General features: G+C 41.8%; 1 protein-coding gene across 1 annotated transcript in view; it reads left to right on the top strand.

The window, feature by feature from the left end:
• Window positions 1-8,280: 8,280 nt before the first annotated feature.
• The window catches only part of synpra (synaptoporin a), a 50,698-nt gene continuing 41,535 nt past the window's right edge, over window positions 8,281-17,443 (top strand). The window contains exons 1-2 of the mRNA XM_071372617.1: window positions 8,281-8,423; window positions 8,586-8,651. Of these exons, the coding sequence (XP_071228718.1) occupies window positions 8,406-8,423; window positions 8,586-8,651 (84 nt within the window). The 5' untranslated portion in view covers window positions 8,281-8,405. The remainder of the gene's footprint in view (window positions 8,424-8,585; window positions 8,652-17,443) is intronic.

The following is a 17,443-nucleotide window of genomic DNA, read 5'->3' as shown; positions in this document are numbered from 1 at the left end:
TCCTTGTGGCTGGTTAATGTCTAATTTAACCTTAATGTGTTTGTTGATGCTCTTACTGTGTAGTTTTAATTGCCCCGCCCTTATGGTGAGGAGTTGACAAACAATGTTTCCAGTCATTTTGACTACTGTAGTAGAAGTTAGTTGCCAGTTGTTTTCAAGTCAGCATTAATATTAAGATGGTTATAACAATCCCAACAGTATCTGAATTATCAAATTTCACTCTCCCTCTGTCTCTCTTATCACCCACCCACCCACCCACACACACCCACCCACACACACCCACCCCCACACACACACACACACACAGCTCCTCTGTCACTCTCTGGTCCCCCAGGTAATGAACCCAGGTATGCTCGTTTCTGCCTCTGCAGCACATTTGCAGTTTGTCAAGGTATGTGTGATGTGTTTGGACACCTGCCAGTGTGTGTGACAGATTCTCCTTGATACTCCCATCCAGGGGAACCGAAAGGATGCTGTTACAGCACCAAGGAGTCTCCCCTAAAACCCCAAGAGGATTTTGATAGGGATAAGACAACTCCCCATAAGTAGATAGAAGGTGGACATCACTTTAACATGACAGTTATCATGTCACAGAATCATCCCTATTCACTATTCCCTATTCCCTATTCACCTATTCACCTATTCACCCTATTCACCAGAATCTTAAAGTGCAGGAAGAGAGCGAGTGTGAGTGAGCGGACACAGCTGCGATCCCTGCAAAAAATTCCTTCAGTTGCTTTGCATCTATTTGCAGCCTTTTCCCAGCATTCTCTGAGGGGTGGTGGCACTATGTGCTGGTAGAGCGATGCGAGTTGACCTTGGAACGGTCACACGCAGCCTCCTTCAAATGAACAGTGGCTCTTCCTGAGGGGGGCAAAACGTCCATTTGCACATTTGGGGGGTAAAAGACCCTCTGAATCTTCAGGTGGTGACATGACCACTCTGGAGACTGTGGTATGGTCTGGTAATGATCTAAAAAAATATATATATATTTTACCAGGTAAGTCAGGTAAGAACAAATTCTTATTTTCAATGATGGCCTAGGAACAGTGGGTTAACTGCCTTGTTCAGGGGCAGAACGACAGATTTTTACCTTGTCAGCTCAGGGATTCAATCTTGTAACCTTTCGGTTACTAGTCCAATGCTCTAACCACTAGGCTACCTGCCGCCCCAAATGAGTATAGAGGTGTTTGCTTGAGTATACTTAATTAATATTCAAACAAAATGTACTTACTTGGCTGAAGGATATCTATCATTAACATGAAAAGAAACATACACACACAAACACAGACAGGTGACATTTTTTATTAGATATGCTGAGACGGCACCTGTGCTCTGTGGATAAGAGATGATCTAAATCAAAATCAGTCAACATCAATATCGCCCTATGGTCAATCATTGTATTGGCCATTGTTTTACTGACCCTGGCAAGCTTGTAATATTTTCAACATCTAAAAACATATGGCAGGCATCCCTTTCAGAAACAGCTGCCTGTGACTTGGCTCATGAAAAAAATCACATCCAACTAAATGGATAAAGTATGCATGAGATCCTCTATTCTTCCTGCTGACTTCTTTTAGATTTTCTGTGGTGCGAAGATTAGCCAATCAGATCTAACAGTTTCCTAATCGCTAGGACAGCACTTCAGGCAGGCAGAGAGAGAGAGCGTGAGAGAGAGAGGTAGAGAGTGTGAGAGAGTGAGTGAGAGAGGGAGAAAAGGAGATGAGAAGAGAGGGATGTGTGTAAGCAGGAGAGTAAAACAAGGGGAGAAGGAGGGATGGAGTGAGAGAAGAGATGTTGTAAAATTAGCCACGCTGTCAGCCTGGTTTTCACTCGTCTCTATTGGAATTGGAATCTCTGTGGCAGAATCAGGAATCCTCGCTCACCATCATCTTGCCTGCAGGTAGTTTACAGTCCAGCTCTCTTCTCTCTGCCTCGGCTGGCTAATTAGAAGACAAATTGCTCAACCTCCAGCGGGCTGGCTAGGAATGGCTATCGCATAGAAAGGTATGATCATATCAACAGAAAAAGACAAGGAAAAACAGGGTTCTGTTTCATCACAATAGTCACACAGAGAATCAAAAAAAATGTAATGTCAGGCAAAATATATTTCACCCATGCATTTAAATATGACTGTACACTGTGACTTAACAGGAGTACAACTCAGTCTTGGAAACAGTCCCTGCTCCATATTACATAACATTATGGCTTTAGCGAGTCTGAGTCACGTTCCTATTGGCCCTTGGACTGTGTTAAACCGACAGCCATGCTGACTGTTTGCCTGGGCTTCACACAGGGGATCCTTCAGTACCACAGAATACTCAGAACCATGCACGTACAATTGAAACATAGAGAATCACATCTAGTCCATTTCTATCTGCAATACTCTCTGAATGTTTTGTTCTGGGCAATTTTGGTTTATTTGTCAAACTCTATAAGAATCCACATAATTTATGTAGCGTACAAGTAATAAAAGTTGCCTAAATATAATGTGAAAAACCCAGCAGATTTGCAGTTTTTGACACAAACTGTTGCGCCTGGCACATACAACCCTGTTCAAAGGCACGTTGTCACAGTCGTGTGTATAGGTGGCAGGGAAGTCAGGCGCAGGAGAATCAAAACTTGGTTGAATGGAGTAGTTTAATAACTTAACTTCTTAGGTATAGGGGGCGACATTTTCACTTTTGGATGAATTTGTGCCCAAATTAAACAGCCTCGTACTCTGTCCAAGATCACATGATATGCATATTATTATTACTATTGGATAGAAAACACTCTGAAGTTCCTAAAACTGGTTGAATTATATCTGTGAGTAAAACAGAACTCATATGGCAGGCAAACTTCCAAACAGGAAGTGAAAATTCTGAAATGGGTCGCTGTGAAAGGCCTATTCAATTGCCTTATATTTATGGATCTGTATGCACTTCATACGCCTTCCACTAGATGTCAACAGGCAGTAGAACATGGAATAAAGCATATAGCTTGATGTGGGACCGGATGAGAGCCAATGCAGTGACTGGTCAGGCAGATTGCCAGTTCTTGGCCACGCAGACTACGCATGTGATCTCCTTGTCTGCAATGCGTTAGATAGACATGAAGAAATGCTCCGTTTGGGACGTTATTGGATATATATGAGAAAAACATCCTGAAGATTGATTCTCAACTGAGTTTGACCAGTTTATTCGACTTGTAATATCACTTTTTGAAGTTTTCGTTCGACGTTTTTGTTCAATTGCGCAAGTGTTTGGACACGTGTACTACACATGCTAGCCAAAGTTGCTAATTCGACAGAAGTAATGGACATTATAAAACAAAACAACGATTTATTGTGGAACTAGGATTCCTGGCACTGCATTCTGATGAAAGATCATCAAAGGTAAGGGAATATTTATGATGTAATTTCGTATTTCTGTTGACTCCAACATGGCGGAGAATAGCTGAGCGCTGTCTCAGATTATTGCATGCTGTGCTTTTTACTAAAGTTATTTTTTAAATCTAACACAGCGGTTGCATTAAGAACCAGTGTATCTTTAATTATATGTACAACATGTATTTTTCATCAAAGTTTTATGATGAGTATTTCTGTATTTCACGTGGCTATCTGTAATTACTTTCGCTATTTTGGAGCCATTTCTGAACATGGCGCCAATGTAAAACCACGATTTGTGGCTATAAATATGCACATAATCAAACAAAACATAAATGTATTGTATAACATGATGTCATATGACTGTCATCTGATGAAGTTGTTCAAAGGTTAGTGATTAATTTTATCTCTATTTGTGGGTTTTGTGAAAGCTATCTTTCCTGTGAAAAAAATGGCTGTGTTTTTTGGGATATGGTGGTGAGCTAACATAAATATATGTTGTGTTTTCGCTGTAAAACATTTTAAAAATCGGGCATGTTGGCTGGATTCACAAGATGTTTATCTTTCATTTGCTGTATTGGACTTGTGATTTCATGAAATTATATTATATCCCTGTGGCACTAGGCTAGGCTATGCTAGTCAGCGTTTCTGATGACAGTTATCCCGGATCCGGGATGGGTGGTCCAAAACACAATACTCCAAAACCATGAAATATAACGAAACAAAGTGGGTACGAGGACCCGTCGCGCACCAAATACAAAACACGAATACTGAACATAAAACAATCTCTGACAAAGACATGAGGGGAAACAGAGGGTTAAATACACAACAGGTAATGAATGGGATTGAAACCAGGTGTGTAGGAAGACAAGACAAAACCAATGGAAAATGAAAAATGGAACAATGATGGCTAGAAGTCCGGTGACGTCGACCGCCGAGCACCGCCCGAACAAGGAGAGGCTTCGACTTCGGTAGAAGTCGTGACACAGGAAAATATTTTGTTTTGCCCATTCACCCTCTGAATAGTACACATACACAATCCAAGTCTCAATTGTCTCAAGGCTTAATAATCATTTTTTAACCTGTCTCCTCCCTTTCATCTACACTGATTGAAGTAGATTTAACAAGTGACATCAATAAGGGATCATAGCTTTCACCTGGTCAGTATGACATGGATAGAGCAGGTGCTCTTAATGTTTTGTATACTAAGTGTATATACAGTGGGGAGAACAAGTATTTGATACACTGCCGATTTTGCAGGTTTTCCTACTTACAAAGCATGTAGAGGTCTGTCATTTTTATCATAGGTACACTTCAACTGTGAGAGACGGAATCTAAAACAAAAATCCAGAAAATCACATTGTATGATTTTTAAGTAATTAATTTGCATTTTATTGCATGACATAAGTATTTGATCACCTACCAACCAGTAAGAATTCCGGCTCTCACAGACCTGTTAGTTTTTCTTTAAGAAGCCCTCCTGTTCTCCACTCATTACCTGTATTAACTGCACCTGTTTGAACTCGTTACCTGTATAAAAGACACCTGTCCACACACTCAATCAAACAGACTCCAACCTCTCCACAATGGCCAAGACCAGAGAGCTGTGTAAGGACATCAGGGATAAATTGTAGACCTGTACAAGGCTGGGATGGGCTACAGGACAATAGCCAAGCAGCTTGGTGAGAAGGCAACAACTGTTGGCACAATTATTAGAAAATGGAAGAAGTTCAAGATGACGGTCAATCACCCTCGGTCTGGGGCTCCATGCAAGATCTTACCTCGTGGGGCATCAATGATCATGAGGAATGTGAGGGATCAGCCCAGAACTACACGGCAGGACCTGGTCAATGACCTGAAGAGAGCTGGGACCACAGTCTCAAAGAAAACCATTAGTAACACACTACGCCGTCATGGATTAAAATCCTGCAGCGCACGCAAGGTCCCCCTGCTCAAGCCAGCGCATGTCCAGGCCCGTCTGAAGTTTGCCAATGACCATCTGGATGATCCAGAGGAGGAATGGGAGAAGGTCATGTGGTCTGATGAGACAACAATAGAGCTTTTTGCTCTAAACTCCACTCGCCGTGTTTGGAGGAATAGAAGGATGAGTACAACCCCAAGAACACCATCCCAACCGTGAAGCATGGAGGTGGAAACATCATTCTTTGGGGATGCTTTTCTGCAAAGGGGACAGGACGACTGCACCGTATTGAGGGGAGGATGGATGGGGCCATGTATCGCGAGATCTTGACCAACAACCTCCTTCCCTCAGTAAGAGCATTGAAGATGGGTCGTGGCTGGGTCTTCCAGCATGACAACGACCCGAAACACACAGCCAGGGCAACTAAGGAGTGGCTCCGTAAGAAGCATCTCAAGGTCCTGGAGTGGCCTAGCCAGTCTCCAGACCTGAACCCAATAGAAAATCTTTGGAGGGAGCCGAAAGTCCGTATTGCCCAGCGACAGCCCCGAAACCTGAAGGATCTGGAGAAGGTCTGTATGGAGGAGTGGGCCAAAATCCCTGCTGCAGTGTGTGCAAACCTGGTCAAGAACTACAGGAAACGTATGATCTCTGTAATTGCAAACTAAGGTTTCTGTACCAAATATTCAGTTCTGCTTTTCTGATGTATCAAATACTTATGTCATGCAATAAAGTGCAAATTAATTACTTAAAAATCATACAATGTGATTTTCTGGATTTTTGTTTTAGATTCCTTCTCTCACAGTTGAAGTGTACCTATGATAAAAATTACAGACCTCTACATGCTTTGTAAGTAGGAAAACCTGCAAAATTGTCAGTGTATCAAATACTTGTTCTCCCCACTGTATAGTCACTTTTGATGCTTTTAGAGCCATGGTGATTTGGGTGTTATTATTCTGCACAAAGCACAGACATTTGAGATGGGCAGAAGATGACAGGCTCATCTTGAATGGGCTAGAGTGATGGTCACAAGGGTTAATGGCACTTCACAGGATTTTTCATTGTCGGGTTTTTCTTTATTTTTTGTATTTTCTACATTGTAGAATAATAGTGAAGACATCAAAACTATGAAATAACACATATGGAATCAAGTAGTAAACAAAAAAGTGTTGAACAAATCAAAATATATGATGTATTTTAGATTCTTCAAAGTAGCCACCCTTGGCCTTGATGACAGCTTTGTATTCTCTCAACCAGCTTCATGAGGTAGTCACCTGGAATGCTTTTTCAACAGTCTTGAAGGAGTTTCCACATATGCTGAACACTTGTTGGCTGCTTTTCCTTCACTCTGCGGTCAGACTCATCCCAAACCATCTCAATTTGTTTGAGGTCGGGGGTTGTGGAGGCCAGGTCATCTGATGCAGCACTCCATCACTCTCCGTCTTGGTCAAATAGCCCTTACACAGCCCGGAGGTGTGATTTGGGTCATTGTCCTGTTGAAAACAAATGATAGTCCCACTAAGCCCAAACCAGATGGGATGGCGTATTGCTGCAGAAGGCTGTGGTAGCCATGCTGGTTACGTGTACATTGAATTCTAAATAAATCACAGACAGTGTCACCAGCAAAGCACCCCCACACCATAACGCCTCCTCCTCCATGCTTTACGGTGGGAAGTACACATGCTGAGATCATCCGTTTACCCACACCACGTCTCACAATGACAGGACAGTTGGAACCAAAAATCTTAAATTTGGACTCTAGACTAAAGGACAAAGATCCACCGGTCTAATGTCCATTGATCGTGTTTCTTGGCCCAAGCAAGTCTCTTCTTCTTGATGGTGTCCTTTAGAAGTGGTTTCTTTGCAGCAATTTGACCATGAAGGCCTGGTTCACAAAGTCTCCTCTGAACAGTTTATGTTGAGATGTGTCTGTTACTTGAACTCTGTGAAGCATTTATTTGGGCTGCAATTTCTGAGGCTGGTAACTCTAATGAACTTATCATCTGCAGCAGAGGTAACTCCGGGTCTTCCATTCCTGTGGCGGTCCTCATGAGAGCCAGTTTCATCATAGCGCTTAATGGTTTTTGCGACTGCACTTGAAGAAACTTTCAAAGTTCTTGAAATGTTCCATATTGACTGACCTTCATGTCTTAAAGTAATGATGGACTGTTTCTTTTAGCTTACTTGAGCTGTTCTTGCCATAAAATGGACTTGGTCTTTTACCAAATAGGGCTATCTTCTGTATACCCCCCTGCCGTGTCACAACACAACTGATTGTCTCAAATGCATTAAGAAGGAAAGAAATTCCACAAATGAACTTTTAAGAAGGCACACCTGTTAATTGAAATACATTCCAGGTGACTACCTCATGAAGCTGGTTGAGAGAATGCCAAGATTGTGCAAAGCTGTCTTCAATGCAAAGGCTATGAAGAAGAATCTCAAATATAACATATATTTTGACTTGTTTAACACTTGTTTGGTTACTACATGATTCCATATGTGTTATTTCATAGTTATGATGTCTTCACTATTATTCTACAATGTAGAAAATAGTAAAAATAAAGAAAAATCCTTGAATGAGGAGGTGTTCTAAAACTTTTGACCGGTAGTGTATGTATTTTTTACATAATACTTATTTTCTTAAAACGGGATTGTTGGTTAAAAGGGCTTGTAAAGTAAGCATTCCACTATAAGGTCTACTACACCTGTTGTATTTGGCATATGTGACAAATACAATTTGATTTGATTTGAATGTGTAGGTGTGTCCAAACTTTTGACTGGTACTGCATATTTCTACTTATATGACCTTACAATGCGTGGTGCCTCGATCCAACATTAATACACGAGAGATACAATCACATCCCCTCAACCAACTCCGACGTGGGGAGGAGAGGCCGTTACAATCGGCAAATGTGGACGCCATCGTTCATTTCCGTGAAGCCAATCCCAGTCTGTCTCTATGGTGTTTTATTTTTCAACAAGCCGAAGAGAGCTCGGGGTTTTCCGTGCAGTAGCAATTAAAGCCGAGAGTCTTTTGCGCGAGGCACAGACATCAGTCGGTTTGGGTAGCACTATAAAATTGTTTACGTCTTACTGAACAAGTAGATAAGTATTTTGAAAATGGAATCAGCTAACCAGGTATGTTTATTGATTGTAAATGGGGTTTTGTCAGGTCTCAAAATAATGTGCGTTAAAAGGCCAGTATTCAAATTTGTCAAATGATATACTAATAGTTATGGCGATTTGATTAACAATATAGTTTTTGTTTCCATGTCATTGTTGTTGTCATTATTCCCTTAGCTCGTGTCTGTTGGAACGTTTCAGGTGCTTAAATTACCCCTTGGATTTATCCGCGTTTTGGAATGGGTAAGTTGAGTGTTTGCAGAAACACTTATTTGTTTTGTTTGAGTTAACTGAATGATAACATGTTTACAGTAGCCAGTCAATTTATTGATCCTAGCTATTAGTGTCTGCCGATATACAGCCTAGCTGTATACATTGCAGTCATATTTGCATTTGCTCACTGAACCCCTGTGAGCTTTCATAATTGCGTGTTTGTTTTGCCTACCTAAGCGGGCTTGTTGTGTTTTTGAGTGTAGCGTTAGGCTATCCTGTACGTTTAGTTTTCATTCATTTCCATTACTCTCAGGTGAAACTTTTCATTTTCGTAATTGCGTTCTGTGTCGTCTGTAGTGGTGTTCCACAGCGCATGTTCAATCAGCGTGTGAACAATTCGCTTTACATTGACCAAATGGTTTATGTAATGAATTGCTGCTCTATTACATAAGGCTAGTGTGGCTACTACTTCGTCTTCACTGGGAGGCTGGTCACATTGGTTGTTTAGGTGTAACGGTTATTCACGGTGATATTTGTGGGTCAGTCTAAAATAGCAGGCAGGTGATCCAAAACGTTCAGTCAGTCAGAGCTCGTGTGTATGTATGTGTGTGCGTGCTCTCATGGAACAAATTGCATCCTGTCACATATGGATAAACAGTCAAGGAAAAGCAGCACTCTAGTAGCTTTGATGCAGTAATGTATTGACCAACGTTTCAACAGCAAGCTGTCTTTTATTAGGGGTTCACGTCAAAACACTGCAAGTCACTGGTATATATTTGGTTCCATAATTCCATTGTAATCATGGGTGGCTGTGGCATTATATAATTTGTCGATTTACAAATAACAAAATAAAAGCATGAAGGGATATCAAATTAACATATGTCGCCTACAATTCCATCATAAGTAGCTCTCACAATTGTATTGACTTTTTACAATGTTATTTAGGCCTGCTTATCTAAATTACAACAGTGACATGGCACAGGGGTCAGCTGTTGAATTGAAGTATTTAAAAAAAATATAACAGTAGGCAGTCATTGGTTGACTGATGTTTCAGTATATGGTGACTGTTTGCAGAACACACACACACACACACACACACACACACACACACACACACACACACACACACACACACACACACACACACAAACAGCTTGAAATTGGTGGCTTCTGGGGCAAGGGCTGACAGAGCTCTGAGCATGTAGTGGTGTCACAGTGACATGGAGACGATAGTTTCACTCTACGAGTGTGTTGAAACACTGCAGAGGAATAGAGGAGGAAACAGCATCTTTCCCATCAGGAGCAGAGTGACACAGAGACAGCCAATCCACTGACACACTCGGATGCTCAGTGGTTAAATTGGTTCAGCTTAATTAGTATGAGTGGCCAGGGTCAGAAAAAAAAGAGATGACTGAGATGTAAGTAAAACCAAGTAATCTTCAGTACCTTTACTATTACTGATTCTTATTAGCAGTTCTGATGGCCGTTGTCTGGGTCATTCTGCACAACATTGAATCCTGAGGAGTGTGTGATAATCTGTTACTCAAGTCATATGTCCAAATGCATTCAAAGATCATCAAAATAGGAAGAAGTTGAATTTGACTGAAGTATATTATTATGCTTCTGAAAGTTATGAGTGTATTTTTGCACCAAATTATCCTTGTTTGCCAGGATAGGGCCCTCAGCAGTCAGTCAGTATTAGGTTGCTATTATTTTTTATTTAACTAGGCAAGTCAGTTAAGAACAAATTCTTATTTACAATAACAGCCAAACCCTAATCCGGACGACGCTGGGCCAATTGTGCACAGCCCTGGGACTCCCAATAACAGCCAGTTGTGATACAGCCTGGAATTGAACCAGGGTCTGTAGTGACACCTCTAGTACTGAGATGCAGTGCCTTAGACTGCTGCGCCATTCAGGAGCCCTAGTGTACCAATCATGAGCCAAATCTATTCGTGTTCTACCCAAAGTTGAAAAAGAAACGTTGTGATCTATTTAATAAACACAAGAGACCAGCAAAATGGATAAAAGAGTGTGTTGGTATAGCAGGAACAGCGGCATCTAGTCGTCAAAACCTGATACTTTCACACTACTTTATGGTAAATAATAATCTCCCATGCATTTCCGAAGCTGCAGCTCTGGCTCTCTGGCACGTTGTCAGTATCTGGTGGACAATTCTCCAAACACCTGTAAGCTTCCCATTCCCAAGTCATGCAGAAGCTGCGCTTTAAGATGTGCCCTAGCTCCTCGTTGTGTGTTCGTCTCTGTGTACGTGCATGTGTCGGTGTATATGTAAGTAAGGTGCAGTGTTTTTTATGGATCAAAAAAAGGCTTAGGTGGTGGGTGTGGCAATGCCCACAGTTGGCTTGTTGTCGCGGCTGCATTTTAGAGGCCCCATCTTGGCGGTGTAACGACATTTTGCATTTTAAGGCAATTTCCTGCTATTCTACACATTTCTCCTTGGAGCTGAGAGACATTTGTGAAGTTCTAATTCTAATCTAATTTGATACAATTCTACACATTTTGCTGTGGAGCTGAAGGAAATGTTGCAATTTTAAAGATAATTTCCTGCAATTCTATGTATTTTGCCATGGCTAATGCTGTCAGACATAATAACAAAATCAAAACTGCAAAATGTTCTATTTTCCCTGACTGTCTAGCTTTTATTTTGGTGATTGCTAGTTCTCAAAGATGATATTATTAAACAAATATAGGTCCATTATCTTTTCTACATTCTTTATATCTGGTTTTAGTAATTTAAGTCTACACTGTTTGGACTTAGGCAGCCTAAAAAATGCTAAGGCAGCCTGCCCAAGGATTTAAATGGCAGAAAAATCCCTACATTTTGTACCTATTAATAATCTACTGTAATCTTAGTGTGTCACTGACAAACATATATGGATTTGTATGGCTTGTCACATCAGATATCAGTATAGGATCTGTGACTTCAGTGTGACTGAAACTTGATACACCTTTCTCAGCTACTGTAGGTTTTTCTCAACAAGACAATTTATTATTGTTTTCATAGGGCAACATGTTGGTAAGGCTCAAGAAAACAGAACCATACAGAAGTTGTGCTTTCGCTGTTTTGGTTTCACAAATCACAAGCTTTGCACTCGGCATGCATTCCCACTCAAACCTGGCATTGCTAATCGACACCTGTTCAGAATGGCAATGCTACAAAGTTCATATGTCAAATTTTCATCTACTCTTTGAGATTGACCCCGGTCCACTGCCTCTTATAGAGCAGAGGAGAGAGGAGCCAAAAAGCCTCCATTGTTATGCAAATTAGGCAGTACTACAAAAGAGGAATTTCCATTTCATATAATTTTTTGCTTTTGAATGTCAGGGGATTGGTGAAAAGAGATGCAACTTCTCTAGGGAGAATGAATCTCTCTCTCTCTCCCGAGGCTTATCACCCGGGAAACACATGTGGGTGCAATCACGTCCTTGTACTGACCACGTTGTGGTTTGGGTCTGTTTTTACTCCCAACAGCCTTCAATACTACAGTGACTGTACTGTTGGACTTGTTTTGATGACTACCTCCCTGGAAGATAATTTGCTTTTAGAGATATATCATTCCTATCCGAAGGATATTTGCATACAGAGCTGATGTAAAAAACAAACAAAACAATAGTTCAAGCAACGCTCTGAGTTCAAGTTTACCAGATCAACAGAATGCAAATCCACTGACTTCCAGAGACAGTAGGGCTTGTAATAAGGCCCATGTATTTAGTATTGAGTACTTATTTAGGATCTCCATTAGCTGTTGCCAAAAAAATCACAAAAGTAGTGCACTGGGACTTTACTAGTCCTGTATTAGTGGACCTATATAGTCTTCTGTAGCATATCTTTGTTTATTGCATAAATCGTGCATTCATTGGATTGCAATGCAGGTGCGGTAAAATAATCCAGTCCAGTTTAAGGAATTACAGTGTAGGCTAATCCAAGTGTAGGCTACGGCACAATGTAAATAGAGAAGGCTAAAACGTGGTCAGCGGCAGATCAAAATAGTGTTTGGAAGTCTCCCGGTGAAAGGAGGAGTTGTCTATGGTGCTGTCATTCAAGGTCCTTTATTTACCCTGTTCGTAATGAGCAAGTGACGGTTGCATTTTGGATTCTGCTCAGATGGATGAAGCCAGCAGGGAACACATGCAGCATACAGACATCACGGCTACAGACCTACTTAAGATATTACTTGCAGTGGTGTAGTGCCTATTTTGTAGATGAGGGAGCGCACAAAATATGTATGTGACGTCATCATTTCCTCAATCAAAGTTTGTACCAACAGTAGCCTATTGAATAGCCTACCATGGCTCTCAAACCCTGTTCCTGGAGTGCTACCGTCCTGTAGGTGTCATGTATACTCCCTCTCCGGCCTCTAGGTCGTCAGGCGGCTGATTATCCCGCACACCTGTCACCAACGTCTCGCGCACCTGCGCCTCATGACACTCACCTGAACTCCATCACCTCCTTGATTATCTTCACTATATCTGTCACTCCCCTTGGTTCATTCCTCAGGTGTTATTGACTCTGTTTCATGTCAGTGCGTTGTTTGTGTAACGTGTTTATTTTTTAAATATATTTTTTTGTTAGTTTTTGACTTCAGTGATGTCATTTACAAAATAGCCCCCAACACTCTACTCAGCAAACTGGATGTAGTCTATCACAGTGCCATCCGTTTTATCACCAAAGCCCCATATACTACCAACCACTGCGACCTGTATGCTCTCATTGGCTGGCCCTCACTACATATCCGTCACCAAACCCACTGGCTCCAGGTCATCTATAAGTCTTTGCTAGGTAAAGCCCCACCTTATCTCAGCTCACTGGTCACCATAGCAACACCCACCCATAGCACGCGCTCCAGCAGGTACATTGCACTGGTCACCCCCAAAGCCAACACTTGGCCGCCTTTCCTTCCAGTTCTCTGCTGCCAATGACTGGAACGAATTGCAAAAATCACTGAAGCTGGAGTCTTATATCTCCCTCTCTAACTTTAAGCATCAACTGTCAGAGCAGCTTACAGATCATTGCACCTGTACATAGCCAATCTGTAAATAGCCACCCAACTACCTCATCCCCATATTGTTATTTATCCCCTTGCTCTTTTGCAAGGGGATAAGTATCACTACTTGCACATCGTCATCTGCACATCTATCACTCCAGTGTTTAATTGCTATATTGTAATTATTTTGCCACTGTGGCCTATGTATTGCCTTACCTCCCTAATCTTATTTCATTTGCACACACTGTATATAGACTTTTCTATTGTATTATTGACTGTTCATTTGTTTATTCCATGTGTAACTCTGGGTTGTTTGTGTCGGACTGCTTTGATTTATCTTGGCCAGGTCGCAGTTGTAAATGAGAACTTGTTCTCAACTGGCCTACCTGGTTAAATAAAGGTGAAAGAAATAAAATGTAATTTTCCTCATTAATCTACATACAATACCTCATAATGAAGACAAAGCGAAAACAGGTTTTTGAAATTTTAGCATTGAAGGTCCCCAAGAACACAGTGGCCTCCATCATTCTTGAATGGAATAAGTCTGGAACCACCAAGACTCTTCCTAGAGCTGGCTGCCCGGCCAAACTGAGCAATCGGGGGAGAAGGGCCTTGGTCGGGGAGTTCCTTGGAGTTCCTTGGTCCAGAGTTCCTCTGTGGAGATGGGAGAACCTTCCAGAAGGACAACCATCTCTGCAGCACTCCACCAATCAGGCCTTTATGGTAGAGTGGCCAGACAGATGCCACTCCTCAGTAAAAGCACATGACAGCCCACTTGGAGTTTGCCAAAAGGCACACTTTCAGACCATGAGAAACAAGATTGTCTGTTCTAATGAAACCAAGATTGAACTCTTTGGCCTGAATGTCAAGCGTCACGTCCGGAGGAAACCAGACACCAATCATCACCTGGCCAATATCATCCCTACGGTGAAGCATGGTGGTGGCAGAATCATGCTGTGGAGATGTGTTTCAGCGGCAGGGACTGAGAGACTAGTCAGGATCGAGGGAAATATGAACGGAGAAAAGTACAGAGAGATCCTTGATGAAAACCTGCTCAGGAACTCAGACCGGGGCAAACGTTAACCTTCCAACAGGACAGCGACACTAAGCACACAGCCAAGGCAACGCAGGAGTGGCTTTGGGACAAGTCTCTGAATGTCCTTGAGTGGCCCAGTCAGAGGCCGGACTTGAACCCGATCGAACATCTCTGGAGAGACCTGAAAATAGCTGTGCAGCTACACTCCCCATCCAACCTGACAGAGCTTGAGAGAATCTCAAATCAAATCAAATTTATTTTTATTGGTAATGTCATGACGTTGGCCTAGGGGTAGGTTTATGACAGTCATCAATACCTCTTTCCCCCCTTTTCCCTCTCCCTACTATAACTGATGTGACAGAAGAAAACCCCTTGGTTAACATAGAGATTATGGGAACATCAGAAGTGGGGGGAAATGAACTATATTCTGGTAATCCGACCAACTGAACATATGCGGTGGTACTTAAGGTATATTATGTCAGTTCGGTTGCCCTCTGACACATTCTCATCAATGATAGAATGACAAACTCTACTGTGGAAAGTCTAAACGTCAGAGGTATCGGATTCACATGGAATTGTTGTTTAATTCAAATGTTTGAATATGAAATTATTTGTGAAGAGATTAAATGTAATTTTAGCTTCCAAATGAGAGATTTGGATTTTCATAAATTTGGGCTTCTGCTCAACTAGGGGCCCGCCCCTGTGAAGAGACATGGGTTATAAACCTTTCAGACACACCCCTCTCCCTCCACTATAAAAGCCATTGACAAAAATATAACTTCCTGTTCCGGGTACATTTAGGATGACGATCCGATGTCAGAATGGTTCAGATAATAACTACAGAACTAAGCCAACATCAGCATGGACTTTGGTTGCAAATGGTATGAACTTTGAACTCGTATTCACTACAGAAGTGATACCTCCTAGCCGTTGAGTTAGCAACAGCTGCTACAAACGTAGGTTAGGAAGGACAGTCAGAGTATCCCGTCTACTACACACGACGTTACTCCAACGTATCCAGTGACCACCAGAGACATTCTTCAAAGGACAGAGGACTCGGGTTGGCGATACGGTCTTCCATCTACCACCAACCTACTGAAGCGCAGCTCAGAGTAAATATTTATTGCATTTTCCTTTTTCAAATGGGCGGTAATTTAGAATGCATAAGATACTGTATTTACGATAGCACAGCTCGCCTATGTTCCAGTCTCCCGCTCTTTCACTAAAATCCCGCCCCTTCCCTTTGTGTAACAAGCTGTCATATCTGTTCCGCCCGCTAGGGACGTTTGCCTTTATGACGGCAATTTGTGATCAAGTTATGATTTAATTGTTTGTGTGATTAGTTAGGTATTTAGTAAATAAATAATTAAACCCAATTTTGTATTGCTGATTCAACTTGTTAGCCAGGATTCTTGCAGATAACCAAGGATTTACCACTTTCAGATGAGACTGAATAAAATGACGATTAATGTGACTGCTATGGATGTAAAATATTACTAAATCTTTAAGAGTTTATTCGGAAGATAACAGCTCTATAAATATTATTTAGTGGTGTCCCTCTCTAGTTAATTATATTTACATGATTAGTTCAATCATTAATTACGGAGAAATTATTTTATAGAATAGCATGTCATAGCAATTAATCTGGCATAGCCAAAGACACGACAGTAACATACACATGGTTAGCAGATGTTATTCAGAGAGTAGCGAAATGCTTGTGCTTTTAGTTCCGAGGGTGCAGCAATATCTAACAAGTAATATCAAACTATTCCGCAACAAATACCTAATACACACATGTTTAAGTAAAGGAATGGAATAAGAATATATAAATATTAATACATGGATGAACAATGACAGAGCGGCATAGGCTAAGATGCAATAGATGTTATAGAATGTAGTATATACTGTAGATATGAGATGAGTAATGCAAGATATGTAAACATTATTAAAGTGCCATTATTAATGTGACTAGTGTTCCGCTTATTAAAGTGGCCAATGATTTCAAGTCTGTATGTAGGCAGCATCCTCTCTGTGCTAGTAATGGGTTTAACAGTCTGATGGCCTTGAGATAGAAGCTGTTTTTCAGTCTCTTGGTCCCAGCTCTGATGCACCTGTACTGACCTCGCCTTCTGGATGGTAGCGGGGTGATCAGGCAGTGGCTTGGGTGGTTGTTGTCCTTGATGATCTTTTTGGCCTTCCTGTGACATCGGGTGCTGTAGGTGTCCTGGAGGGCAGGTAGTTTGCATCCGGTGATGCGTTGTGCAGACCGCACCACCCCCTGGAGAGCCCTGCGGTTGTGGGCGGTGCAGTTGCCGTACCAGGAGGTGATACAGCCCAACAGGATGCTCTCAATTGTGCATCTGTAAAAGTTTGAGTGTTTTAGATGACAAGCCAAATTTCTTCAGCCTCCAGAGGTTGAAGAGGCACTGTTGTACCTTCTTCGCCACACTCTCTGTGTGGGTGGACCATTTCAGTTTGTCAGTGATGTGTACGCCAACGAACTTAACTTTCCACCTTCTCCACTGCGGTCCCACCGATGCTCCCTCTGCTCTTTCCTGAAGTCTACGGTTATCTCCTTTGTTTTGTTGACGTTGAGTGAGAGGTTATTTTCCTGACACCACACTCCGAGAGCCCTCACCTCCTCCCTATAGGCTGTCTCGACACAACAGCCTGATTACCAACAATGACGTATGCAAACTTGATGATTGAGTTGGAGGCGTGCATGACCTCGCAGTCATGGGTGAACAGGGAGTACAGGAGGGGGCTGAGCACGCACC

The sequence above is a fragment of the Salvelinus alpinus genome, chromosome 2, assembly GCF_045679555.1.
Source record: "Salvelinus alpinus chromosome 2, SLU_Salpinus.1, whole genome shotgun sequence".
In the NCBI taxonomy this organism is placed as follows: domain Eukaryota; kingdom Metazoa; phylum Chordata; class Actinopteri; order Salmoniformes; family Salmonidae; genus Salvelinus; species Salvelinus alpinus.
Note: the sequence above shows the minus strand (reverse complement) of the source record. Positions and strands in the feature narration are given on the sequence as shown.